This window comes from Tachypleus tridentatus, chromosome 4 (assembly GCF_004210375.1).
Source record: "Tachypleus tridentatus isolate NWPU-2018 chromosome 4, ASM421037v1, whole genome shotgun sequence".
Taxonomy (NCBI): Eukaryota; Metazoa; Arthropoda; class Merostomata; order Xiphosura; family Limulidae; genus Tachypleus; species Tachypleus tridentatus.
In genome coordinates this window covers 91,376,357-91,401,495 of record NC_134828.1, presented here as the reverse complement: position 1 = coordinate 91,401,495, position 25,139 = coordinate 91,376,357, and the positions used below count along the sequence as shown (strand labels likewise).

Sequence of the window (25,139 nt, the reverse complement as noted above, 5' to 3'; positions counted from 1 at the left end):
TGAAATTGGTAATATTTTTGTTTTATTAAAGTTTCTCTTTACATATTACAGGACAAAACAAATATCTTTCACTCTGATAGAAACAACAATACAACCAATTAAAACTGTTTGATGGCATCATCAATTTCATCTATACGATGTTTCAAAGCATTCCACTGTTCCATGTTCAGAGATATTCCTGTTAACAGTAATGATCAATTCAGTATTATTCAGTTTCATAAAAAACACACAAAACTAAAAAAAATCTTACTTTTACCCATTACTTGCATGTTTTAATACTGGTTATTGTTTAGTAAACAGCTGATTCTGTGTTATCAGTTAATATTAAAGTACAAAACTGAAAAGATGGTTATACAGCAACAAATACAACTGATAAAAAAAAAAAGGACATTTAAGTTACAATAAACTGGTGATTACTTTCTGCAATTGTGTTGTCATATAACATGACAGAAAAGAAAGTTAAAAAACATGTACCCACAACATAGACAAAATAAAGTAAGCTGGTTAATTTTGTGTTAATTTTCAATAATTTTCCTTAAGAGGTATCACACTCCTCTCACACAATAATGTAAATTATTTAAACTCCTGTATAAGTTCCAACCATTTACACTAAATACACCCCCATCACCATGCATAAGTAAATTACATCTACATGTCAATGGTATAACCAAATATCAGCTGGAATTTCAAATGATATCAGAAGAACTAAAACGTCATTTGATCTACAGAGCAGTTAACTAAAGGAAAATTATTCATGTGATGCACAGTACAGTGGAAGAGTTAAAAGACACTGAGTGGTAGTATACACTACCAATAAACGCATATATATAGGAGGATGTTCATAAAAAAATATCCAGTATATAATAGTTTATAAATTACTTCAGAATCAGTAATCTTGCAATGTGCTAAGACACACCGTGAAAAACATTTTTTCTACTAATTAACATCACAAAGAAAATTAGGAAACCATGAAATTGTATTATATCACCAAGTAATACTGACAAAGAAACATCTTCTAGAAATATGTTACAAAAAAAACTTAAATTTACTTTGTAATATCTTAATGAGAGAACATTCCTTGTTAGGCTTAACTGTCAGATTGTTTTTAAGAGTCTGTATAAGAAAATACTTTGACTTATTTGTTACTATAGTCAAAGACTTAATTATGGGGAAATAAAAATCAAAAGGTCAACAATAATTGTAATTAGAAATTGACAGCAAATATATCTGTCAGTCATATAGCTGGTGACAGACAAAACAAACTGTCAATCCAGGAACTGCAGGTGTTTTCAATAAAAAAAAGGTTAAAACTGTTTATATCTGGAGAAATAAACAGGACTAGTACTCTTGAAAGCACTTAAATCAATTTTTTTTACCTTTTTTACCAGGTTTAAGGTCACCATTTGCTTCATAATACTCTCTAATATCAACCATTACCTTCCCACGAAATTCTCTCACGTTAACAAAACGCATCTTGGAAAGCTACACAAAAAGAAGTGAAAAACAACAAACAGATTAAAATAGTGGATAAAAGACTCCTATCAATGGAAAATTGTCATCCATACAATATCCCTATCTTTACTGAATTATACAATACAGTTTTGCAAAAATTGTGACCTAAATTAACTATCACACTTTTAGGAACCTTCATAGGAATTATCTTGTTATGCAAGCATGCATATTTAAATTCAGCTGAAGAATATGTTACACATTTTTCAAAATATTTCGACATTGTAATGCACAATAATGACAAACAGTAAAATTTAAAACATAAGGATATTTAAAATTTAAAATCTAAAAACAATAACTTTTTAAAATCTGCATCTGAAATCAAGATTTATAAATCAACAATATCAAAACAATATTTAGAACAAAATTCCGAGAGCACTTCTCAAACTTAATGTTCTCCAACATTTAACATCCAATGAACATTTCCACAAAGTTTGAAAAAGGTCTGTAAATAAAGCCTAAACATTTCCAAAACTGAACAAAAATGTTATATCACTAAAATATTGTAAACAAAAAGAATAATATACTGGATAAAATAACCAAAGATCTGCATAAGAAAAAACACAACTGTGCCAATAACTAAACATGAAAATTATATTTATAAAAATAACAGTAAAATAAAGTACACAATATTTTGTCCAGTTATTAAGTAATAACAAGTACATAAAACTAAACTAACCTGAAAATTTTACAATTTGAATGTTTCTTATATAACCCTACATAGTTGATTATATTACTACAGTATGGATCATATCATTTAGCTTGTAATTTTATGCAAATAGTGTAAACTTTATAGAGAAAATACGAGTGTACAGTATATTTAATTCATTCAACCTTTTTAGATCATTAAGCCATATATATTAATAACTCACTGAATGCAGTTTTTTTTTAATTTACTTAATGGTTTGTATGGTTTTATAAGATTAATTATCCACTTCACATTTATAAACAGCAAGTAATTCACCTTACCTGCACAATTATAAACAGCAGGTTAATTCACCTTACCTGAAACATGTTTGAGTCGTTATCTTGATTAGAGCTTGCAGTGGCACGATTAGAAGCAGATGGTTTCTTGTCTGTCTTAGCTTTCTTAGGAGGGGGAGTTTTCTGTATAATTTGTAGTAAGTAAACAAGTAAAAACAAGTACATTTATAGCTCCTGAAAACTAAATGTATGCAGAGCAGAAATATAAACAGAACACAGGTAATGAAGCAAATGGAAAAACTGGAGAGGTTTAACCACTATTCAGGTGCAATGGAAAACATTTTTTTAGATTATTAAATTGTGGTATAGTAACTAATAAACACCACATAGTCATATAATAACAACTGTGTAAGCCTAGTGGTGTGTTGAGGAGAGAGTGAGAGGTTTGGAATGACCCTCATTGACCACAAGATAAGATGGGAAAGTAAGGACTTTTTTTTCAGATGTGGTGTCACATTCCTCTTGCACATTATCACAGCATTCATTGCACGTAACATGACTATACAGTAGAAATATTACACTCAACACAATAATATAAATTAATTAAAACACTGTACAACTTCTGAATATTTACTTTATATACATTCACCTTCCTAAGTGTAGGCAAATGACATCTATGGGCCACTAGCATAACCAAATATCTGTTGGGATTTCAAATGACTGCTTGAAAACAAAATCATTTGATGCAGAGAGTAGTTAACTAGAGTAACATTATCCATCTGATCCATGGAAAGTGTTAAAAGATCTCTAGTGATAACATACACCAATCAATGCACATACAGTAAGGAAGATTTTAATCAGTAAAGAATCTCTAAATTAATATAAACTACTTAAGATCAGTGATTATGCTTGTGCTAAGACACACTGTAGAAAAGAAATTGTTTTTAAAGCTATATCAACAACAGATGAACATTTTAATTTTGACTAATATGCTGTAGAAAATTAATTTTGAAAATTGTTGAAGTCGTACACATTCCAAAAGTTTTACTTCCTCTGCAACCATCAAATATATTTATGTCCACTAACTTTGGCTATAGTAGTATTCTTAATTTAATAATGCCCTTTTATGGAAAAAAACATATTACTTTAAAAAATGGTTATTAAACACTGGTCCATAACATGTGAATCTAATTTGGAAAACTGCTAATGGTATCAAAATCACCATCTTCAACACGTACATCGACAGGCTCAGAATCAGATTCACTGCTACTAGAAGCTGTGGCTCTAGGTCGGCTTTTCTTGCTTGACATGATCTCTGGTCAATCAGAGAATACTACTCACCTGCATACAAATGACAAGTACAAAACTATATTTAGAACACAATAAACTGTTTATAAATTAAGAACAAACAAAATTTTCGCTGCTGAATTTACACACAGAGAAATGTATATGTAGATCATAAAACTGATACTTATAATAATGCAAAGAAAAATCTTTGCTTCATAAACTACAAATAATTTGTTTCTGAATTATTCTTGTATTAAAAACAAACACTGTCATTTTTAGCATAATTTAATTTCTCCCCAAACACTTTCCATTATCACTAATGTCATTATTGTCAGGTAATTTATAACTGTTGTCATTTTTCTCTGAAAACACTAAAACTATCTTATTAAGTGAACTTCTCACTGTTTATATAGCCTAGCATTGAACATAAAAGCACTGTTCCATGAGTGTTAGAAAATGAAGACTAGGGAAAGCAAAACAAGTTCTTTAAGTTTACTTTTATAATTATAGCCCAATTAATATTTTTACTGGTTTCTCACAAATATTGCAACTAACTTCAAGTTATATGAAAAAAAATAACTTAGGACAAATTTTATTAAACAACAATTATTACTAAACAAGGCCCTGTTGGTATATGTATTAGCTCTTACAGTAGATAGTTAATGAACAGGCCAATTTGTTAACTGTAAAGAAACTAACGTATGAATAAAAAGTTCAAAAATGAAACAGCACTGTGACTATTACTAAATGCTCACGAGTATTAGGCCCAATATTAATATCAGCACTCCAAAAACAACTTATTGTAGAAACATGTTATACTTTTATTGAAAGTTTTATTTGGATTATTTATTATCCTTTCTAACTTACCCAATAAAAAACAAAGTGAATAAATAGAAAATGGAAAGAAAAACATAATAAGCAATTAATTTATGAAATAAAGTATATAATAAACAGTAAATATAGCCTGTCAAATACCAAATGGTAGGTCTTACAACTGTAGAAAAGCCTTAACAGGCTAACTCCAACATGAGTAAGCTTTCCATGTAGTTTAGGTAAAGATAAACAGCAGCCCCACACAATGCAGTTGTAACTCCAACTTAATTGACATCACAGTGAAGGCTACACACATGTGAAAACAGTGGGAAGAATGTTAACCAAGTGGGAGGTATCACCCAATCCAACCATCACAGATTCAGGGCATTAAGGTTGCTATCTGGTGGCAGGTGGGAGATATCACTCAATCCAACCATCACAGATTCAGGGCATTAAAGTTGCTATCTGGTGGCAGGTGGGAGATATCACCCAATCCAACCATAACAGATTCAGGGCATTGAGGTTTCTATCTGGTGGCAGAAAGATCAGCAGTAATAAAGACATTAAACTAGAAGCATACAATGCTATGAAAAGCACATGCCTCCAGGTTTAACCTTAAGAGAGGATTAAAATATGAAATGGTACATAAAAGGGAAAGCATGAATAGGAGATGTGTTTAAATATCCTGGAATGTGTTTAGCCAAAGAGAAATGAAAAGAATGATCACTGGAAAGTTATTGGACAGAACTATTTTGTAATGGTGTAAGAAACTATTATACAACCAAGGCACAGAAGTATTTTTTGAACCACTGATAGGGAAGGAATGCCATTTAGATGCCAATGTTCATTGCTACCAAGTACTCATTTCTAGAAACAATATAAAGCAAAGACTGACAGTCAACTTCTATCAAAGAATACATCCTAGTTAACTTGCATATTACCAGTGATATTATGACATTGATAAAAAGAAAACGATTGAGTAGCCTGCTGAATTCTCTCCTACACATGGATAAAGTATCTTCATGACTAGTGACTTTAATGTCCAGAGCTATAACTGGCTGGATACTGACTGAAATGTGAACAGAAGACCTCTGGAGCAAGTACTGCAAAAACTTGACTATATTCTAGCCAATAACAATGGTCCACAAAAGAGAGGGCTCTGACTCAACTACAAACTTTATCCTTGATTTACCTAGTGCATTTCTTGGGTTGAAGTGGAAGCTATTACCTTTAACTACCAGCATACTAATACAAATGGCCACAAAATGGCCTTCTCAAAAAACAATTTAGATTGCAGGATTCCAATATCAAACAAGACCCATAACCACAGAAGTAAATGCAGGATGGTAGTGTTAAATGAACAAATAAGTCAGAAAGGTAAACTTAACAGTCACAATAAATATTAGAAGATACCAATGGATGTACCAGTTAGGAATGGTATGATTGCATGGTCAGAAGACAGACATCTAATGCTTGAATGGCCAACAGCCAAAAAAGGCCATACTCAACTAAACCAGATACCAAGAGTCATCTCTGAACCAGAATTATGGGAAGCTCCCATGTAGGCTGACCTTGCACATACTTTACATCTGGGAAAAAACATCCAGGATTACGGTTACAAAAACACCCAGCTTTGTCCTCCTCTCCTAGGGGAATAAACCTCTGTCCATCACTCTAGAGATGGGAAAGCACACAAGATTTTCTTATGAAACCCCCCATCTCAACAGAGCTCAATGCTACCAGTTTTTTTTGTTTGTATCTTTTATCAATTGACTAGTAGCTAGTGCAGATTTGGAAATAAGCACATCTGACCAATCAACACTCACCACAAAGTGGGATTCAAATGAAAATGATGAGAGAATCCCTAAAAAAGAATAAACAAAAATGAGATTATTTCACTCACCTTTCTTGAAAACTAACCAGGACATGGAGAATAGCTACAAGGGTAGCTAAAAACCTTTCAAGGAGGTAACCACCAAATCATATAAATAAAATATATATGTATTAGGCATTGTCCACATACCAGCCTGTACAGTGTATTATGCAACTAAACAATTAGGGGCATCAAATATAGTAAATTTGATGAGATGAAACCCAAAAAAAAGTCTTCACTCCTCTAATGAAAGTCTAGATAAACTCAACCTGTACAATTCACAGGACATAAATGATATAACATCTAAGATTCCAAAAGATAAACAAATGACAATGTTATCCTTGAAACCCTTCAGTGTGTGCAACATCAAAGAACCTGAACCAGGCATAAAAGGTGTTGTATCCAGATTGAGAAACAGAGAGAATATTGATAGGAGAGAAAGCCTTAACCCCTTGTGCACCTACTGTAGTTTTGGGAAGACCTATTGAGATAAAACAGAACAGAAAATGTAAGGTTAAAAAAAAAAAAAAGGGTTCCAGCAAAAGAATCACAAACATATTTGAATGTAGCCATCCACTAACCAAAAAAAGAATAAAGTAAGTCTTCATTTTCTCAGCACAAGCTCAATTCCAAAGAACTCTTAACTATTTTGGGCTTGTTACAATGCTATAACTTCTAAAACAGTAAACATACCTTTATTAATTTTTGCAGATTACCACATTAACAACACTTGTGTACCCAATATATCAGATTTTTTATTAAATTCTAATATTTTTTAAGTAATGTTTTTATCATACACTTTTCTTTTTGAATGTTGACAATCCAACAAGCAAAGTAACTTTTATTGTAAGAATAAAAATACTTTTATGCATCAGAAAAAATTCAAATTTCACATGAAAAATGTTTATAGCCTTCAGATAATTATCAAAACTTTTATTTTAGAAAAGTTGTATTCTGTTATTTTCACTATTGTTTCTCTGTAGTTTTTTTTTATTTAAATGACCTCAATCACCTCAAAAAATTGGAAAATAGAAATTATGCCTTTTTTTTCATTCTAGAATGTCTACAAATTATAACACAAATGTTAGTCTGAATAGCTTAAATCTCATAACACCATAAATCCACATACATTTGTTATCTGACTGACTTTTAAACCACCCCTGACTAACATTACAGAAGTTAACATGGCACACGTGCACTCATGCAACTACATGCAATAGCATAAAAGTAGCCTTTACAAAGTGATTCATTTTGGATGTGTTCTAGCGGACAAGTACTTTTAACACAGTAACATTCCAGTAATAATACATTACTATTTTCAAAAATGTTTTTCAAATTTCAGTTATTTTTTTAAAACATAAAAAGTATTAAAAAAACATCTCTTCTAGTTACAAATGTTGTACTCATTTTCTGCTCATTGTAAGTTTCCAAGACTTCTCAAATTTTTCATGTGAACAACATGAAACAAAATTTCTAAATATTTTTTTAAATAAATTATTTTTTCAATACCACAATATTCCACTATACTTTATCAAGCTTAGTAACTCTCATGTGCTTGGGTCTAAAAAAATATGAAATTTTCAAGCTCACAAATGTCTTTGGTTTGTTTTTCTAAAATTTTGTGCAAAGTTATGACAGCTATCTGTTGCAGTGAAAGAATAGAGGGGATACAGCTAGTCATCTTAGCCCACTGGTAACTCTTGGGATATTCTTTTTAACCATCATATTCGTGATGATGAGAAACCAACTTGAAGTAAAAAAGTATCTCAGGATGCCTATTATGGGTATTAACACTTTTACTAATAAAGCAGAGACAATGTTGAAACATTGTTCTGTGCTTTATTAGTGAAAGTGTTAATACCTATACCAGCCATCCTAGGATACATGACTATCATACTGTAATGCCTTCACAGATAAAATAGAGAGCATATTTGGTGTGACAGGAATTTGAGCCTCAAATCATTAGTGAAGTGCTTTAACACTTACCACCACTTTGAATTTAACATAGAAAGTTATCCACGAAAATACTTTAAAGAGGCTAAGAAAACCACAAGGGTGACATTCAGAGCTTTCAGTTGGTTATACACACACACACACATATTGTAAAGCAAAATGGGTGTATGTATGTAAGTATTTTCAAAATTTTCTATATCAGTAATTGATTATTTAATTCATAAGAAACTAGGGATTTTTAGCATCACAATAATCTAATCTGAACTAATGCAGTATTCAGAATATAACACAAAAATTCAATTTTTAGAACTTTTTAATATTTACTTTTGAATTATGAAAGTAACTCTGTATAATACTAAAATATGAATTATAATCTAAGACTTCATACCAAACTTATTGACAAACATTCATAAAATAAAAGTTCAATAATTTTTTATAAAATGAGTCTACAAACAAGATCACATGGTTTTTGATCTATGACCATAAGAAAGCCCATGTCAGTAGGGTTAACTGAAAGCTGATATAGGAATCATTAAGTCAAAGGTTTAAAGGATGGATAAGACAAGGAGAACCACTGAAATATTCTAACTTGGAACCAGAAAAGGATGTGAAGGACAGAAAACCCAAAAAAGCTTTAAGAATAACAAAACCAAAAACTAATAAAACTTCATGCATTCCAGAAACATTAACAGTAACTGCCTTACACTGAAAAACTGATGTGGATGCCAAACCTTTGTTGAATAACCACACCAAAAATCAAGAAACATGATAAAGTGGAGTCAGGTGAATTAAAACTGTGTCAGAGAGACCACCGATGATAAATAAACCATTTTCATTGATAAACATCCAATGAAAAATGCCAAATGGATCACATTAGTAAAGATGCCACCCAAGAGATCAATTACTGACATTATGGAACTGTTCAAGTGAAGAATTGCCACCTTCCTTTGCAACAATATGAAAGCCTGAGATTTAGTTCATTGAACTGCTAGAAGCTCAAAAATTATGTGGAAATACCCCTTCTATCCATATGCACTTGAATTTCATAACCCCAACACAAGCTCTCTATCCCTTGAAATAAACTTCCATGAAAAGATGTATCTCTGGACATGGGGATGTGAGAGGGACACCAACTGTTGTGTTGTGTCTGTTCAACCCTCAGCCAACATTGGGTAACTAGCTTTGATAAAAAGCTTGAGTGTGAAAGTCTGCTAAGTACCAGGAGAGAGAAAAAATAAGTCAGTCAATCATATAATGTTCAGTGTGAATGCTTATTGAGTGAAAATGACATGAGAAGGAGAGATTCAAACCAAAGACCTTCAACTAACTGAGTAGCTTCAGAGAAGAATTAACCAGCAAAACATTAACCTACAAAAGAACCTATTGTTCATCTGGAGAGCACTCTAAAACAAAAGTTCCCAACCTTTTCACAAATTCCTTTTAACGGTAATAAATTTTGTGAAATTTCTTAACATAGCAAATTATTTGAATTTTTTTTTAAATTTCACACAACGCTACACAAAGGCTGTCTGCACTAGCCTTCCCGAGTTTAGCAGTGTAAGACTAGAGGGAAGGCAGCTAGTCATCACCATCCACCACCAATTCTCGGGCTACTCTTTTACCAATAAATAGTGGGATTGACCGTTACATTATAAGGCCCAACAGCTGAAAGGGCAAGCATGTTTGGCACGACAGGGACTCAAACCCATGTCCCTCAGATTACAAGTCAAATGCCATAACCCACCCGGTCATGAATTAATTGAAAATAAAAACGTTTGTGATATAGTATGTAACGTTTACAGTAAAATCTCAATCTTCGAATTTTTTTCAGTTTATAGTTAGTACTTGATAAAATTGAAATATGATTCTTGAAACATAATACAAAAGTTGAATACAAACCACTTACATAAAATTAAGACATTTGAACCTGTTTCAAAGAACAAAGAGCTTTAAAGTTTGACTTAACAGAAGTGAGCTGCAGTCTTAAATCTGGATCTACATCAGGATATTTCCATGTGTAAATATTTTAATAAATTAGAAGGAAATTTATATACTGGAAATAACTGCACAACTGGGAGAGTGGAATACACCTTTTCTACATTTTTCTTACAAATGTCCCAGAATTATCTCTTGAACTCCTATGAGGTGCATGAATCATCTGAGAAAGTCTGTTCCAGATAGCTAACAAGCCTTCAAAGAAAAAACTACCAAGTCACGTACTAAAGAGACAGTTTACACAATAAAAATTTTGTTTTATTAACAATAATAATATGTAACAACAAAATTTCATATGTTGCATACTGTTTTATGTGTATTGGGATTAAAATCACAATCACTTAAAGAATATTGAGTATCTGAATGTTTTAATTTTGATGTTTGTTTCATAGAGAAAGTTTGTCATGGTGGTGCAACATCTAATGCATTTTTGCAAGTCAGCAAGTTTCTCATCTGGCCTCTTTGTTACTAATCACTTAATATAATTCTGCAAGTAAGTTTATAAATAATTTAAGCATACACTATTTATGGAATTTCTGATAAAATTCAATTTACGAAGTTATGTCTACAAATTAACTGGTCTAACAAATGTTACTGAAAAATGGATAGAACTTAAAATTTGAACTCATCTAAATCTAATAACAGAACACATTACAACACAATATTTTGGTAGTAGATTTTTTTATTGGAAAAGCTACACTGTAGTGTAACCAATATTTGAAAACATATTTCAAATAACTTAATTTCCAATCCATGTCTAATTTAACTGAGGATTACAAATTCTGTATTTAGGTTTAAAAGTTTATAAAGCGATTTTAATTTGTAATTTGAATAACAATGAGATTGTAATTACACATATTAAATTTAAAAATAAAAACACAAAGTTTACGAAAATCTAAACTATTTCCTAAGATGAAAAATAAAATGAGTAAATACAACCTTATAAACCAGTAATTACTGGTACTCGACTTAAGTGCAAGATGCCACGTACAAACTACCATGTACTACTATTGGGAATGATGAGTTGGTATTACTGATACTAATAGCAATACCATTACTTGGTGCTAATAGTTTAACAGAATTAAATAGATTTGAAATAAACGTTATAGTGAAAGTTTTTAATTAAGAGACACGAACATAATTAAAATATAACAGTTAATGAACCAACTTAACTTTATACAATTAACCACAAAATTCAATTCAACTTCAATTTTACACAATTTATAGAACTCACTGACATTCACTATACGTTCTAACGTTACTGAGACAGCCTATTCACGATGTTCACTCTACGCTGAACCACTACGAAATAGATATTGTTCCTTATTTTAACAAAATGCCGATAGGGATAAATAGACGTATTATGCACGTACAAAACATACCTATTTAACGTTTATAAATACAGACAAATAATTTTCAAAATTTCTGTTATTAACCCTACCTCCACCCCTACCCCATTGGTTCAGCGATATATTTGGGAACTTAGTACGCTTAAAACATGGATTCGATACTTGTGGTGGTCACAGCACAAATAGAACATTGTGTATGTGTGTATTATGTATTTTATAAGTGATCGTCTGATAAGAATCTTAGAAATAGATAACTGGTATAACTGATCATTCTCGACACCACATAATGTTTGGAAAAGGGTCTATAGGCTCAAAGTCGGAAGTCCGGCGTGGCCGGGTGGATAAGGCACTCCACTCCTAATCGGAAGATCGCTGGTTCAAATCCCCGTCACACCAAACATGCTCGCCTTTCCAGCCGTAAGGGTGTTATAATGATACGCTCAATCTCACTATTCGTTGGTAAAAGAGTAGCCCAAGAGTTGACAATGGGTGGTGATCACTAGCTGCCTTCCCTCTTGCCTCACGCTGCAAAATTAGGGACGGTAGCACAGACAGCCCGCGTGTAGCTTTGGGCGAAGTTGAAACCAAACCAAAAGTTGGAATCTTCAGGCTCAAATATATTAAAACTGATAAATTTATATAACATTGTCAATGGTGAGAGAAACTGAAGACAAAATTTCTATAGCTATTTTGGTTTCCTTTACATTCTCTTCACTACATCTGGTTGTTAGCTAACACAATCCATCGAAACGACGTGAGAGCATGCAAACCAGTGATGAATATAAACTAAACGTCTCTTGGGTGTCAACATAGGTCCTCTGTCCTTAATAATTCAGTATTATCCACATTTTCCCTCACTTTCTATTATAATAAGCAACAAACTTTGTATAAGACAATAATATTAATCTCTAATAGGTTGTCGTTATGAGAGCTAAGTGCGCTAGCTGTCCCTGACTCAGCAGTGAAAGAATAGAGGGATGACAGCTAGTCATCACTGCTCACCGCCAACTCTTTGGCTACTCTTTTACCTATGAACAGTGGGATTGGCCGTTATATATTTGGTGGGACAGGGATTTAACCTCGCGACTCTTAGATTGCGAGTTGAGCTCCCCAACCCACTGGCTATACCAGGCCATAACACAAGAAACCGAGTTTAGATACTCGTGGTGAGGATGGCACAGATAGCCCATTGTGTAGCTTTGTGTCTAACTACAAATAAAGAAACTGACCTTTTTCCAAGTTTGTCGTTTTGCGACGGGACAGCGGCAGCTCTTCGAATTTACAACGCTAAAATTAGGGATTCGATGCCCTTTGGTGGACACAACAGATAGCCCAACGTGACTTTGCTATAAGAAAACAAACACATATCTCTCACTTTGAGGCCTGGCATGGCCAAGCGCGTAAGGCGTGCGACTCGTAATCCGAGGGTCGCGGGTTCGCGTCGCGCTAAACATGCTCGCCCACCCAGCCGTGGGGGCGTATAATGTGAAGGTCAATCCTACTATTCGTTTGTAAAAGAGTAGCCCAAGAGTTGGCGGTGGGTGGTGATGACTAGCTGCCTTCCCTCTAGTCTTACACCGCTAAATTAGGGACGGCAAGCACAGATAGCCCTCGAGTAGCTTTGTGCAAAATTCCAAAACAAACAAACAAACAAACAAACAAGCTATGCGCGAAATTAAAAAAAAAAAAAAAACAAGCATGTAAATTATTCTAATAATGCCATCTAGTGGGGGTGGGGAAATCTGGCTTATCCGAATAATATGACGGCTAGAAATATCAAAGAAACAATAAATATAATGAAACAGAGTTAAAATAATTTAGTCTTAAATAAAGATAAAGGATTAAAAAATCAGAAACTAAGTAGATGGCGTGGCCTTTTTTAAATGTATAAACTAGTAGTCACATGACCATGTTTTTTTTATTTAAATGTTACACAGCATTTATTTTTCACAATCCTGAAGTTGATGTCAATAACATCGAAATAAGCCACATCTTTCACATCCGTTGATCATTTTAGTGTTATAACCTTACCGAGTAGCTGAATGTAGCATCAACTTTTAGTAACTTAATCAACAACTACTTTATCATCACTGTTTATTTTTGTTATACTGAACTCTCACTTCTACCAAGAAGTAAAAGTTCCTATATTCATTTATGAACTTTTTGTTTGTTTTAAAGTTAAGCACAACGAGCTATCTGTGTTTTACCCACCATGGTATTGAAACTCGGTTTATAGCGTTGTAAGTCTGCAGACATACAGCTATGTCACTAAAGTGGGCTTTACAGATCTAGAATCACCACCTAGATTAGCACGTCCCTTTAACACAGTGGTTCCCAACCTTTTTTATGCCCCGCACCCCTAAAAATTTTAATATGTTTTCGCACCCCTCACAGTAATTATTTATTTAAGAATAAAGGTGAAGGTGGCCTAAACGAATGTTATCTCACACCCCCTGGAACGCTATCTCGCACCCCTGGGTGGGAACCACTGCTTTAGCAAATATCTAAATTATGATATTGAAAATATCGCTTACAACTCTGCCCTCGCTGAAGTCTATTGAACAATCCTAATGCATAAAAGTAGAATAAGGGCAGGACAACTGTCGGTTTATGGTTAAGTGTTGAATAGATAGGTCAGGGACACCAAACTATATTTGATCAAATAAAAAATTAGAGTTCTAAACATTCACGTGTGTGTTATGATATTTTATTTTACTATATAACATTGACAATTTTCAATTTCATTACTAGATTGTTACTAAAGAGAAATGGAAAGTGTAAAATGATTTTTGGTTTAAAATCTACACAATTCTTCTTCAAAGTACATGTCTTAAGATTTATTTTGGGAATTTAAATTACTCCTCAGTAGCAGCTAACTTAGATTCAAACCAGTAAACTATTCATGTATCAAGAATATTTGGTGGTTTTACTGTTCCTATGACAATGGTATATGGAATTAGTTATTCCATTTATCTAGGTATGTACAAACTGACTATCAACAAGCTAAATTTTATGATTCCTTAACAAAATAATTAATCCAATCTTAGATTTAAAGCATGCGCTATAGTTACCTTCTTGACAAATTTACCGTGTCATACGTATCCCAGTAACTTGCTGTGTTATTGCTATAGATTTTAAGCTGGACAATATATTTTGAGGATGTTAAAGAATAGTAATAAGTGTTGGTTTCTTAATGATTGGAAACCCATTCGAAATAAAAATGTATCTCAGAAGGGCTGGTATAGGTATTATCACTTTTATTGATAAACAGAGAACAACGTTTCGACCTTCCTAGGTCATCTTCAGGTTAAGAAAGAGAGAGTTTGAATGTGACCGTTGATGGCCACATGTCTTTCGGACGAGAGTATAAACGGGTATGGGATTGTTGGAGGCATTGCAGGTGGATGTTAAGTTATTAGTTAGTATAGGTATAAAGGTGTTCTTTTATATTGGTTTAATTTTAGTTTTAGTTGCTGTATAAGTAAGGCTCTTTGATTTTGCGTTTGTTTATCCAAATGTTGGTTATTTTTCTGCTGATGTCGGGAATATATGGTATACAACAGTATATGGTTTTGTGATATTTTAATTCGTGGGATATATTTACTTTTGTTAGTTCATTTTGCTTTTTGTCTGGGTGCGTGGGTACAACGTTTTCCACGATGTTTTGAGAAATGTTTGTCGTGTTGATGAAGTATTGTTTTATTTTGTTGATTTCATCGTTAATTTTATCAAGTGAACATAGTTTTGTGGTTGTGTTTATTTGGTTTATTAATACGCTGAGTTTTTGTTTTGTTTCATGTGCTGAGTCCCAGGGAATGTATAATCCAATACGGGTGATTTCTCTGTTTTGAATTGTGTATCAATTCTAGTGATTTTGAGGTTAAGAAATACTATTTGGTTAGTTTTTTTTTTCCTGTTCACAGGTGAACTTAATGTTGGAGTGTATCGTTTTAACGTGATTGAAAAAACTAAGTTTGTGCTCTGTAGATGTGAATCTAACAATTGTATCACCAACATACCTGTACCAGTATAGTGATGGGTGTAAGGCGGAATTGATCACTTGTAATTCAATCAGTGTCATCAAAATGTTTGCTAGAACTGGTGACACTGGGTACCCCATACTTAGGCCATTTACATGTAAGTAGTTTGGGTTACAGAACATAAAGTTAGTTTTGGTGGTAGTCAATTCTATAAGGGTTGCTAATTGGTTGTTGGAGATGTGTATCAATGGATTGGGGTCTTGAATATTAAGTTATAAAGCTATTTTGCAGACTTCAGTTGTTGGAACTTCTGTGAAGAGGGAGATTGCATCAAAACTGGCCATTAAGGCTTTATGATTTAGTTGATTAAGAATGTATTTAAAGTTGAAAGAGTCTTTGAAAAAGGAGCCGGATGATGTTACATATTTAGAAAATGTCCACGTTATGTGTTTAACAAGGTTGTAGTTAAACATCATAGATAGACATTATGGGTTGAAGTGGACAATCAGGTTTGTGAGGTCTGGGGTACCGTATAATTGAGGTGTGCGAGAGTCAGTGTTTCGTAGGTAAGAATAAATGTTTTCTGAGATTATGTTGGTTTTCATTTGTAGTAGTATTTTATTTAACTGGTTTTTATGTGTTTTTGTTGGATTTGTGTTTAGTAGTTTAGATTTGTTTGTATTTGACAAAATGTTGTTCATTTTTTGAATGTATTCATTTGTGTTCATTATAACTATAGCATTGCCTTTATCTGCTTTTAGAATTTTGATGTTGTCGTCTTGTGTTAAGTTGTTTATAAAATTAATCTCTTTCTGTGTGAGGTTGTGTTTTATATTTCTTTTGTGTGAAATTATGTTAATAGTATTTTATGAAAATTCTTCGAAAAAGTTGTTTAAGATACTGTTTTCAGGTGTTTCAGGGAAATAGATGTTTTCAGTTCTACCTGGAAAAACAGGTTGTTGGTTGTCGAAGTTGTCTTCTTTCTGGTGGTTATTTTTCGTTGTCTTGTTGGTGTTTTTAGTTTGTATATAGTGAATCACCAGTCTTCTCGCTAGGTCTTCCAGGCAGGCTTTCATTTCGATGGACGGAATATTTCTAGGTGTTACTGCGAAGTTGAGTCCTTTGTTGAGAAGATGTATTTCTTCACTGCTTAGTTTTCGGTCGGATCTGCTAATTACGAGGTTTGTTGGTGGTTCGTCTTGTTGTCGTCTGTTTTGTTGTTGGCATCTTAGTTTATTTAGTTTCTTGTTGTTGACACCTTAGTTTATCTAGTTTCTTGTTGTTGGCACCTTAGTTTATCTAGTTTCTTGTTGTTGACATCTTAGTTTATCTAGTTTCTTGTTGTTGACACCTTAGTTTATCTAGTTTCTTGTTGTGGTGGACCTTCTTTTCCTTGTCGTTTTTACTATTGAGTTGATTGATGCTGCGTTGTATGAGTCCATAAATGTCCGGTTGAATGCAGCAGGCCAGTTGATAGTCTAGATTCATTTTCTTTTTTCTGTAGGTCATTTAGTTTTTTATATTTTGAGTTTAACATGGCTTTTAGTAATTTTTTCTGTAAATTATGGATAATGTTTGTACACAGGTTAAAATTATTCGATAGTTTTATCTCCACAAAATTAGAGATTATATTTTCCTTTCTGCATTGTTGGATGAAATAAATGTCATTTTTTCTACTGATGATTTTTTTATTTAAGTTTCTTAGTTTCGTTAAAATTGCACGAGCGTGTACGGTTAACAATGGCGTAATGTAGGTAAGTTCAGGCATAATGGAGTTTAAACAGATAACACGGTTGGTTGGTTTTTTTGGTTTTTGGAATTTCGCACAAAGCTACTCGAGGGCTATTTGTGCTAGCCGTCCCTAATTTAACAGTGTAAGACTAGAGGGAAGGCAGCTAGTCATCACCCAGTTGACACATATGACAGAAGAAAAACAGATTTGATTAGCTTAGTTCAATCACAACTTCACGAGATAATTATTAAATCGTTTGTTGTTTCAGGAATATTTTGTTTTTGTTTTTTGGAATTTCGCACAAAGCTACTCGAGGGCTATCTGTGCTAGCCGTCCCTAATTTAGCAGTGTAAGACAAGAGAGCAGGTAGGTAGTTATTACCATCCACCGCCAACTCTTGGGCTACTCTTTTACCAACGAATAGTGGGATTGACCGTCACATTATAACGCCCCACGGCTGGGAGGGCGAGCATGTGTTATTTGCGATGCGGGCGGACCACGACCCTCCGATTACAGTCGCACGCCTCACACGAACTTTATTTTTCTCCATTCTCAAGGTACATATATGAGGTCATGAATACGTTACACCAGACCTAATGTACTGGCGACATCTGTAGAAATATAATAGTACTGTCTGTTGTATGTTAATGTAAATACTTTGCAGGGTGTGGATGAATCTTCACCAAAATCGGCATGGTAATTCATTAGGTCCATGGGGGAAATACAAACAAATTTTCAATTTTACATTTTGCATTTTTTATAAGTGTTCTTGCGTGTTCTTTTTTTACAACTACTTCGCCCCTGTTGAGATGTTTTCACAAAATTTGGTATGAGGTTTGTTGGGTCTATGAAAAGATAAATGCAAATTTACAGTTTCGCATTTTGTGTTTTAATATTTGTGTGGGCTATTTTTTAAAATTACATATAAAGAAAACAACTTTTCATGTTTTAAGATAACCTTTCATTAATTATGAATTTACATAGTTTCTGTCCATGATTCGCGTACCCGAACTTGTATATATAACTAGCAAATTAAATATATGTTCAAGTTAATATTAATAATATTTCAACAAACTACTGAAATTAAAATGTGCTAAAAATAAACAAATCAATTACTAATTCTATCACCATACAGTTGACAAATGCACTACCACATAAACACATTGCTACTTTAGAGGAGATAACAAATGACGCTAGTTAAATAAATGAATAAAATTTATAAAGAGAAAACTCTTGCAATGAATTTCAAATTTATTTACTGTAGTGAATTTATATGACAGGTTTTTATGTATTTAGGGACCGGATTCTTTACAGTAGTTGTCTGTGACTTGTTGGCAATAAATGCCAACTGTAAACAAATGGACAGCACACAATCCACGTGTTTTAAAATAATATATATGTTCAAAACCAGTCAAATATGTGTACAAAATTTAATTTCACTATTGGTCGTCAAAGTTGTACCTAAACTTTAAATAATTTTTCTTTTTGTCATGGTTCCCACTGGGACAACTGTTAGTCTACGAAATTAAATGCTAAATTTAAGAATTTGGTGGACACATCAGATGCCCCAATGTGGCTTTGCTATAATAAAAACACAAACCTCTTTTCAAAATCCATAGAAGGCTAGTTCAGTTACTTTTGATCTTGGGCTTGACATGGTCAGGTGGTTAGGACACTCAATTCACAATCTGAGGAAGGTGGGTTCGAGTTCTCATCACACCAAACATGCTTGCTCTTTCAGTCTTGTGAGCGTTACAATGTGAGTCAATACACTATTCGTTGTTAAAAGAGTAGTCCACCAGTAGGCAGTGAATGGTGATGACCAGCTGCCCTTCCTCTAATCTTACACTGCCAAGTTAGGGATTGCTAGCACATATGGCCCTCATGTAGCTTTGCACGAAATTAAAAACAGACAAACATTACCTTAAATCTCAACTGACAAGACGAATTATTTTTCCGTACTCCATTTCATAGTCCACAATTTGTGATAGATTCACCTTGTGGGTTACTGTAGTAAATCCTGAACTTACTAAAAATTGTCTCCATTTTGTTAAAGTCCACACAAACTGGTTCAATTTCTTTAAAACATTCTTTGACAAACCAAATAATTTTTCTTTTCTCTGTTAAACTGTGAAGCCAACCATTATGTAATCTCACTTCACTTTCAATAACTTAACGTTTTCTGAATCTTTTTTTTTCCTGACTTGAAACTTGATAACAAGGAACCCACTTTTAAATAAAAATCTTTTCATAACCCTGTCAACACATTTCAAACCTTTATTTTTGACTTTTTACCGATATATATATAACGCCCAACTGAGACTTAGAACTTTGTACAAACTAGGAGACGCTATAATGTAAGAATACTCACTCAAGGCAGCGTGAAAAATACAGAAAGTTCCAGTAATATGACGTCAAATTACAACATTTGAGCTATACATATGCATACACCTCTTATCGAGTTACATAACAACATTTGTCATAATTATCGCCTTTAAAAGATTTACTTTGAACAGTTGTTATGAAAAATAAATAATCATTAAATATTAGATCACAAAATCAATTAAATAATAACTCTTACGCTAAACAGTCTTGTACATCCAACAAAATGAAATAATTAATTAATTATACTTGAAAACTTAATTTGTTTAATCGCAAGATTACGTATACCTGGTTGAATACAAATTAGGTTTATAGTTTTATTCTGTTTTAATACGTATGTGGGTTTATTATCATTAGGCCAGATAATTATTTACTGTATGATTTTCATTGTTAGAAGTGTACTTTCCTTGCCTACTGTCTCGTAAAGTCATAAGTGATTTTGCTTAAATCTAGTTAATTTTAACCAGATTTTAGTCATCGAGACGCAAAAAAGTGACTGCGTACACTTAGTTGTACATTTTACTTCAGTTATTGTTCGAGATGGAAGATTTATTTGAAGAATTTGAAAACAGTGCATCCATATTCCCAGAAAGATGAGCTGCAAAAAGCCAGACACTATCCACTCTGTCTGCCCGTCGTGTTGCGGAAAATTCATGAAAAGAAGAGATTATAATCTTGAGAAGAATGCTCCATCACTATGGGCTACAAGTGAGTAGATTACAAAGCTATGTTGGACTCATTGTCACATCTTTGTTCTCTATAATCCATTAGTGGTATTTCATGATCAGAACTTACAAATATCAAATCCGTCCTTCTTATTTGAGACCTTTCTTGAATGACAAAGATTGAACATTCTCTTAAGATAAAAGAGTATTTTGTTATAAATTTCATTTCATAGGGTAATTCTTCCATGCCATTACAAAATATAAATTTCAGCATTATTGTAATGCTTCATTGACACCAGTTAACAAGTGAATGAGCGAGGGTAAGAATACTTATAATTCTTTAGAATTCCCATATACTTGTACCAAGGACATGCCATAAGGGCCCTACATGAATTAACATACTGATTGAATTAAGAGTTTGAAATAACTGTTGTGGTATCCTATGCATTGTTTTAATTATACAGAAAGAAGCTAGCATATGGTAACAGAATATGCTAAAAGAAATCAATTTAATGACACTCCATAAATAAAACTTGATAAAAATAGTGTTTAACATGTTAATTAAGTTTTTTTTTGTTTTTTTTTTTTTGTCATGCCACGGTCCCAAAAGCGTGGAGAACTGTCAGTAGGTCAGAAAGTTTGCATAAAAGCTTTATGTGATGCTGGTTGGACTCTCGGAATTGAAATGTTCTCCAGATATTGTTATGTACACATTAGATGTGGTGGTAATCTTTTCTCATTCCATTCCTATATACGAGTATTGTGATGAATGGCATTTATTACTTAGATTGCCCCTCTGTTATTCAATTAATTACTTTAATATTATTATTACATTTCTTCTCTCTTTCAGACCACCTAGAGGCCCCCTGGGATTTTACTTCAGTACCTCGACCTTTTCCGTGAGCCTGCCTGGGATATGTACTTCACTTCTTGGTATAACCGCTTTCCCTGTTGTCGATGAAAGTTTAACCTTTAGTGTAGTAATTGCCACATACTAACAGGTATTTTCTCATCATATACTGTGAAGCTTCTAGAAGCGAGCTGCATCCATGTCTCCACATACCATTCATGGTTATTCTTAATAGTCTTCCTTGATATCAGTAATCCACTTATCGTGAGGTGCAGATAATCCTTCTACACTAAGGATAACTTCTAACTTTTCTTTTGCTGTTTTGTAATTTTTTAATCTTATTCATATTTATTTCTATAACAGATACATCAATCTTGTCTTCCATTAAATTTATTTTTGTTTTTAATTCTCCTTTAAATATATTTATCTCTTCTTTTTTCTAAAGTTTCATAATTGCCAAGTGATTTGCAATCTCACTATGTGCATAATGTGTATTATCTTGAAAGTCAGTTTATGTTTTATCTTATTTTTTTCAAAATAACTTCCTTTCTGACATCGTTGTTGTAACATATTCTTTTACAGAAGGGTTCGATCTCATTATTTTGTAAAAATAATGCGAAATCCAGTCCAAGTAATTTTTTTTCCTTTACATCCACATTCTCTTGTAGGCCTAATATAAAAAATAAATTTTACACATAAATTCTAAACTACTACTTGTTAACAACCTTGACTGATAGCTTACTTAGTTGCTAACAGAAACACTAACTTTCAGTGACTCGATCAACAACTCAATCAATTCTTCTTATATCTCCAGTTCTTATATTTATACTAAACTTTCACTTTCAACAAAGTACGGGAAGTTCTTCTTAAAGAGTTATCATGCTAAAATTTGTTTAGCCTATTGGGTATCTTTGCGCTTAACAGTAAACAATTTTTTAAGCTTTCTTAGCTTCTCGTCATCATCATAATTTGTCGCTCCTTTTAGCAAACAATAAGTTGTTATATTGAAAAATAAATTATTCCGTGTTTTTTCCCGTACATATTAAAGATAAATATTAACATTGTAACAAACATAGATGCATTTCATAAAACTTTAAAAAAAATAGTTTAAAAAAATTTGAGGTTGGCTTCCTCGTTAATTACTGCAAAGGAGTATTGTTTGTTCAATTTCGCACAAAGCTGTATAATGTCCATCTGTACTAGCCATCCCTAATTTTAGAGTGATAGTCGACATCATCCACTACCAACTCTATATTAACGAATAGGGGACTGACCGTTACTTTATATTTCCCACTGATGAAAAGGTCAGCATATATGGTGATAGAACCCATGACACACAGGTTACGAGTTGATTGTCCTAAACACCAACCCATGCCAAGCTGCAGAATAAATAGTTTCTACATGACTTATATGTTAATATATATGGTAAACCTTCAGTAAAAAGTTTGTATCAAATTTGAACTATTTTTGCGATGATAGTGTTTTTATTTCGTTAAACATAGGACGATACTTTTTTTTTCTCCAACCGGTGGTCGTTATCTTCAAAACATCTTTGAATTAAACTTATGTTCAAGGCTTTGGCAACTAGTTAGAGCTTAGTGACTTACGCCATCCAATAAGAACAAAAAGGCACAAAATAACACAAAGTGATCTGAACTTTTTAATTAAATCAAGTCAATGTTACAATAATCTGTAAATTAGTAAGGTAATGTAAAGAAAATAATTTTACTGTACATAATGTTTAAAAACGATATAAAATAACTAACACATAAACTGGCATACTGAACTTCCAGCTTAGCTAAATTTCGCAACCTTATGATAGTATCATACGAACGCTTTAATGAAATAGAACTTCACAAGTGATCAATGCAATTAGTTTAAAATGTCCTAAAGTATACTGCGGACTGAAAACTCTAGTAGAGAATGTGCCCTAAGAAAAAGTTGAGGACCAATAAATCTGGCACTTTATTTGGACTTAAGGTACAATATTACCATATACAGATCTTTATGAAGTGTTTTGTAAGGGCTTAGAAACTATACATTAATTTATATACTTCTCTAATTTTATTACACACATAGTAATAAAGATTTCACCAACTACAAACATCAAAAGCTTAAGTTTAAATTTAGCACACACAGCTAACATATTATTGAGCAAGACTTTTTAGATACGTATACATATTAGTGCTCTAAGTATTTAAGGCTTTCGACTCTAACAATGTTTTGAGGTTTCCAACAAACGTACTTTTCTACTCCACAGAATATTACGATTTCTAGAATGATCTATCAAGTATGATCTACTGTATAAATATTTATTTGTCTGTTATTACAAAACGTAATTCCATCCTTCCTTTGTTGGGAAATCGTCAGGAGCTATCTTCATTTAAATGCTATGATAGCTTCCATTTTGTGTGAATACACTTGAACATCAGAAAGGTTAATCATTAGATAGGCGTTCAAATAAACCATGTATTTTACTAAAATATACGTCAGAATTTCTTCTACTGAATAACAAGTCTTGAATGGCTTGGTGGCTAGAAACATATAAATATTACGTACTATTTGATTTGTAATCAGAATGTCAAAGGGTTAGCTAAATGGAAGAAAACTGGATAAGTTATTGAATAGCATCAATGAGAAATACAACAATTAAATTTTCATTATATAAAGAAGTCTATAATAAAGCCTAACACGGTTTTATGGGATACACGACATTTAGTTAGTGTAGAACACTTAAGATATTTTAATTTCTAGTAGTGAAGGTAAAATTATTTTAAAAGCTAGCTAAAGTGTTGTAAAATTTGAATATATTATTATACTTTCACAAAATAATTTTAACTTTACGTTTTAATGTTTTAAGTACCATAGGATTTCTTCATGTGGTTAACAAACAAGGTGTTGAATGTTGGTTTTGTATGTGTATCCCAGTTCATTAGTTTAATGGAAAACAGATGTTTTCAAAAATATTTTTTGTTTACACAAATAATGGGTTTTTGTAATAATCGAATACTTCAAATATAAACTTACGTTCTCTTTTAGTTTTACTTTAGTCAGAAGAAAATATTTGGTATAACCAGTATCTCTCTCTCTGTATATACATATATATCAGGTGCTATTACTACATTACAAACATAATAGGATTACCTACTATAACCACAACATTATTATAAGTTCATCAACTGTTAACTGTTTTACAAACTAATACGTTAACTCTTTCACAATCATTGGCATATATATATATAGAACCTCATATAGAACATTGCCACGGGTTTGGAGTTTTAAATTCCCCATGAAGAGAAGAAATATTTTCAATAAAACTTTCAAAAATGTACAGTTTTAAGTTTCAGATGGGTAAAGATATATTAAAACAGGTGTTGGTTTTTTATGTAGCTAAGCACCAATAGAAGTATTTCAGAATAAATGGTTTTTCTATTATCAGAGATTTATGTAAGTAAGTGGCAGAATTCTCTCTTGTGATGCTGAGAATGTTAGTTTGAAGACATAACTACAACTTGATATCATTGTTAATTTTCATCAGACAATGTCTATGCAAGAGTAACCAGAACATATGATTCTTCAAAAATTATTTCGAACCTGTTCCACCATTATATTATAAGAGAAGTGAATTCACCATTTACCACAGGTCAATGAATTTCAGTATTTTTTATATCAGGGCATGATTCATTACCAACCTAAACTGTGTTTGACCAATAAAATGCAAGTAAGGCAAAAAACTATTATGGTTTACATTTGAATGTTCTGCACTTTTTGATTCTTCGTTTTCATGAAATCCTACAGATTAGATAGGTAGTTTTTTTTTATGGGCT

The 25,139-nt window shown here is 32.5% G+C and overlaps 1 protein-coding gene across 3 annotated transcripts; it reads right to left on the bottom strand.

The window, feature by feature from the left end:
* Nucleotides 1–11,744, bottom strand: LOC143249677 (activated RNA polymerase II transcriptional coactivator p15-like). 3 transcript variants are annotated; one of them, XM_076499964.1, is made up of 5 exons: nucleotides 11,593–11,744; nucleotides 3,672–3,774; nucleotides 2,515–2,616; nucleotides 1,377–1,482; nucleotides 1–178 (listed from the first exon to the last, which is right to left on the bottom strand). In XM_076499964.1, exons 2-5 carry the CDS (start codon nucleotides 3,741–3,743, stop codon nucleotides 99–101), a joined length of 360 nt encoding a protein of 119 aa, XP_076356079.1. In that variant the 5' UTR covers nucleotides 3,744–3,774; nucleotides 11,593–11,744; the 3' UTR covers nucleotides 1–98. The 3 variants fall into 3 exon arrangements, with proteins under 3 accessions (XP_076356079.1, XP_076356080.1, XP_076356081.1); XM_076499965.1 differs by having other exon boundaries at nucleotides 11,589–11,731; XM_076499966.1 differs by lacking the exon at nucleotides 11,593–11,744 and adding an exon at nucleotides 11,294–11,531.
* Nucleotides 11,745–25,139: the final 13,395 nt, after the last annotated feature.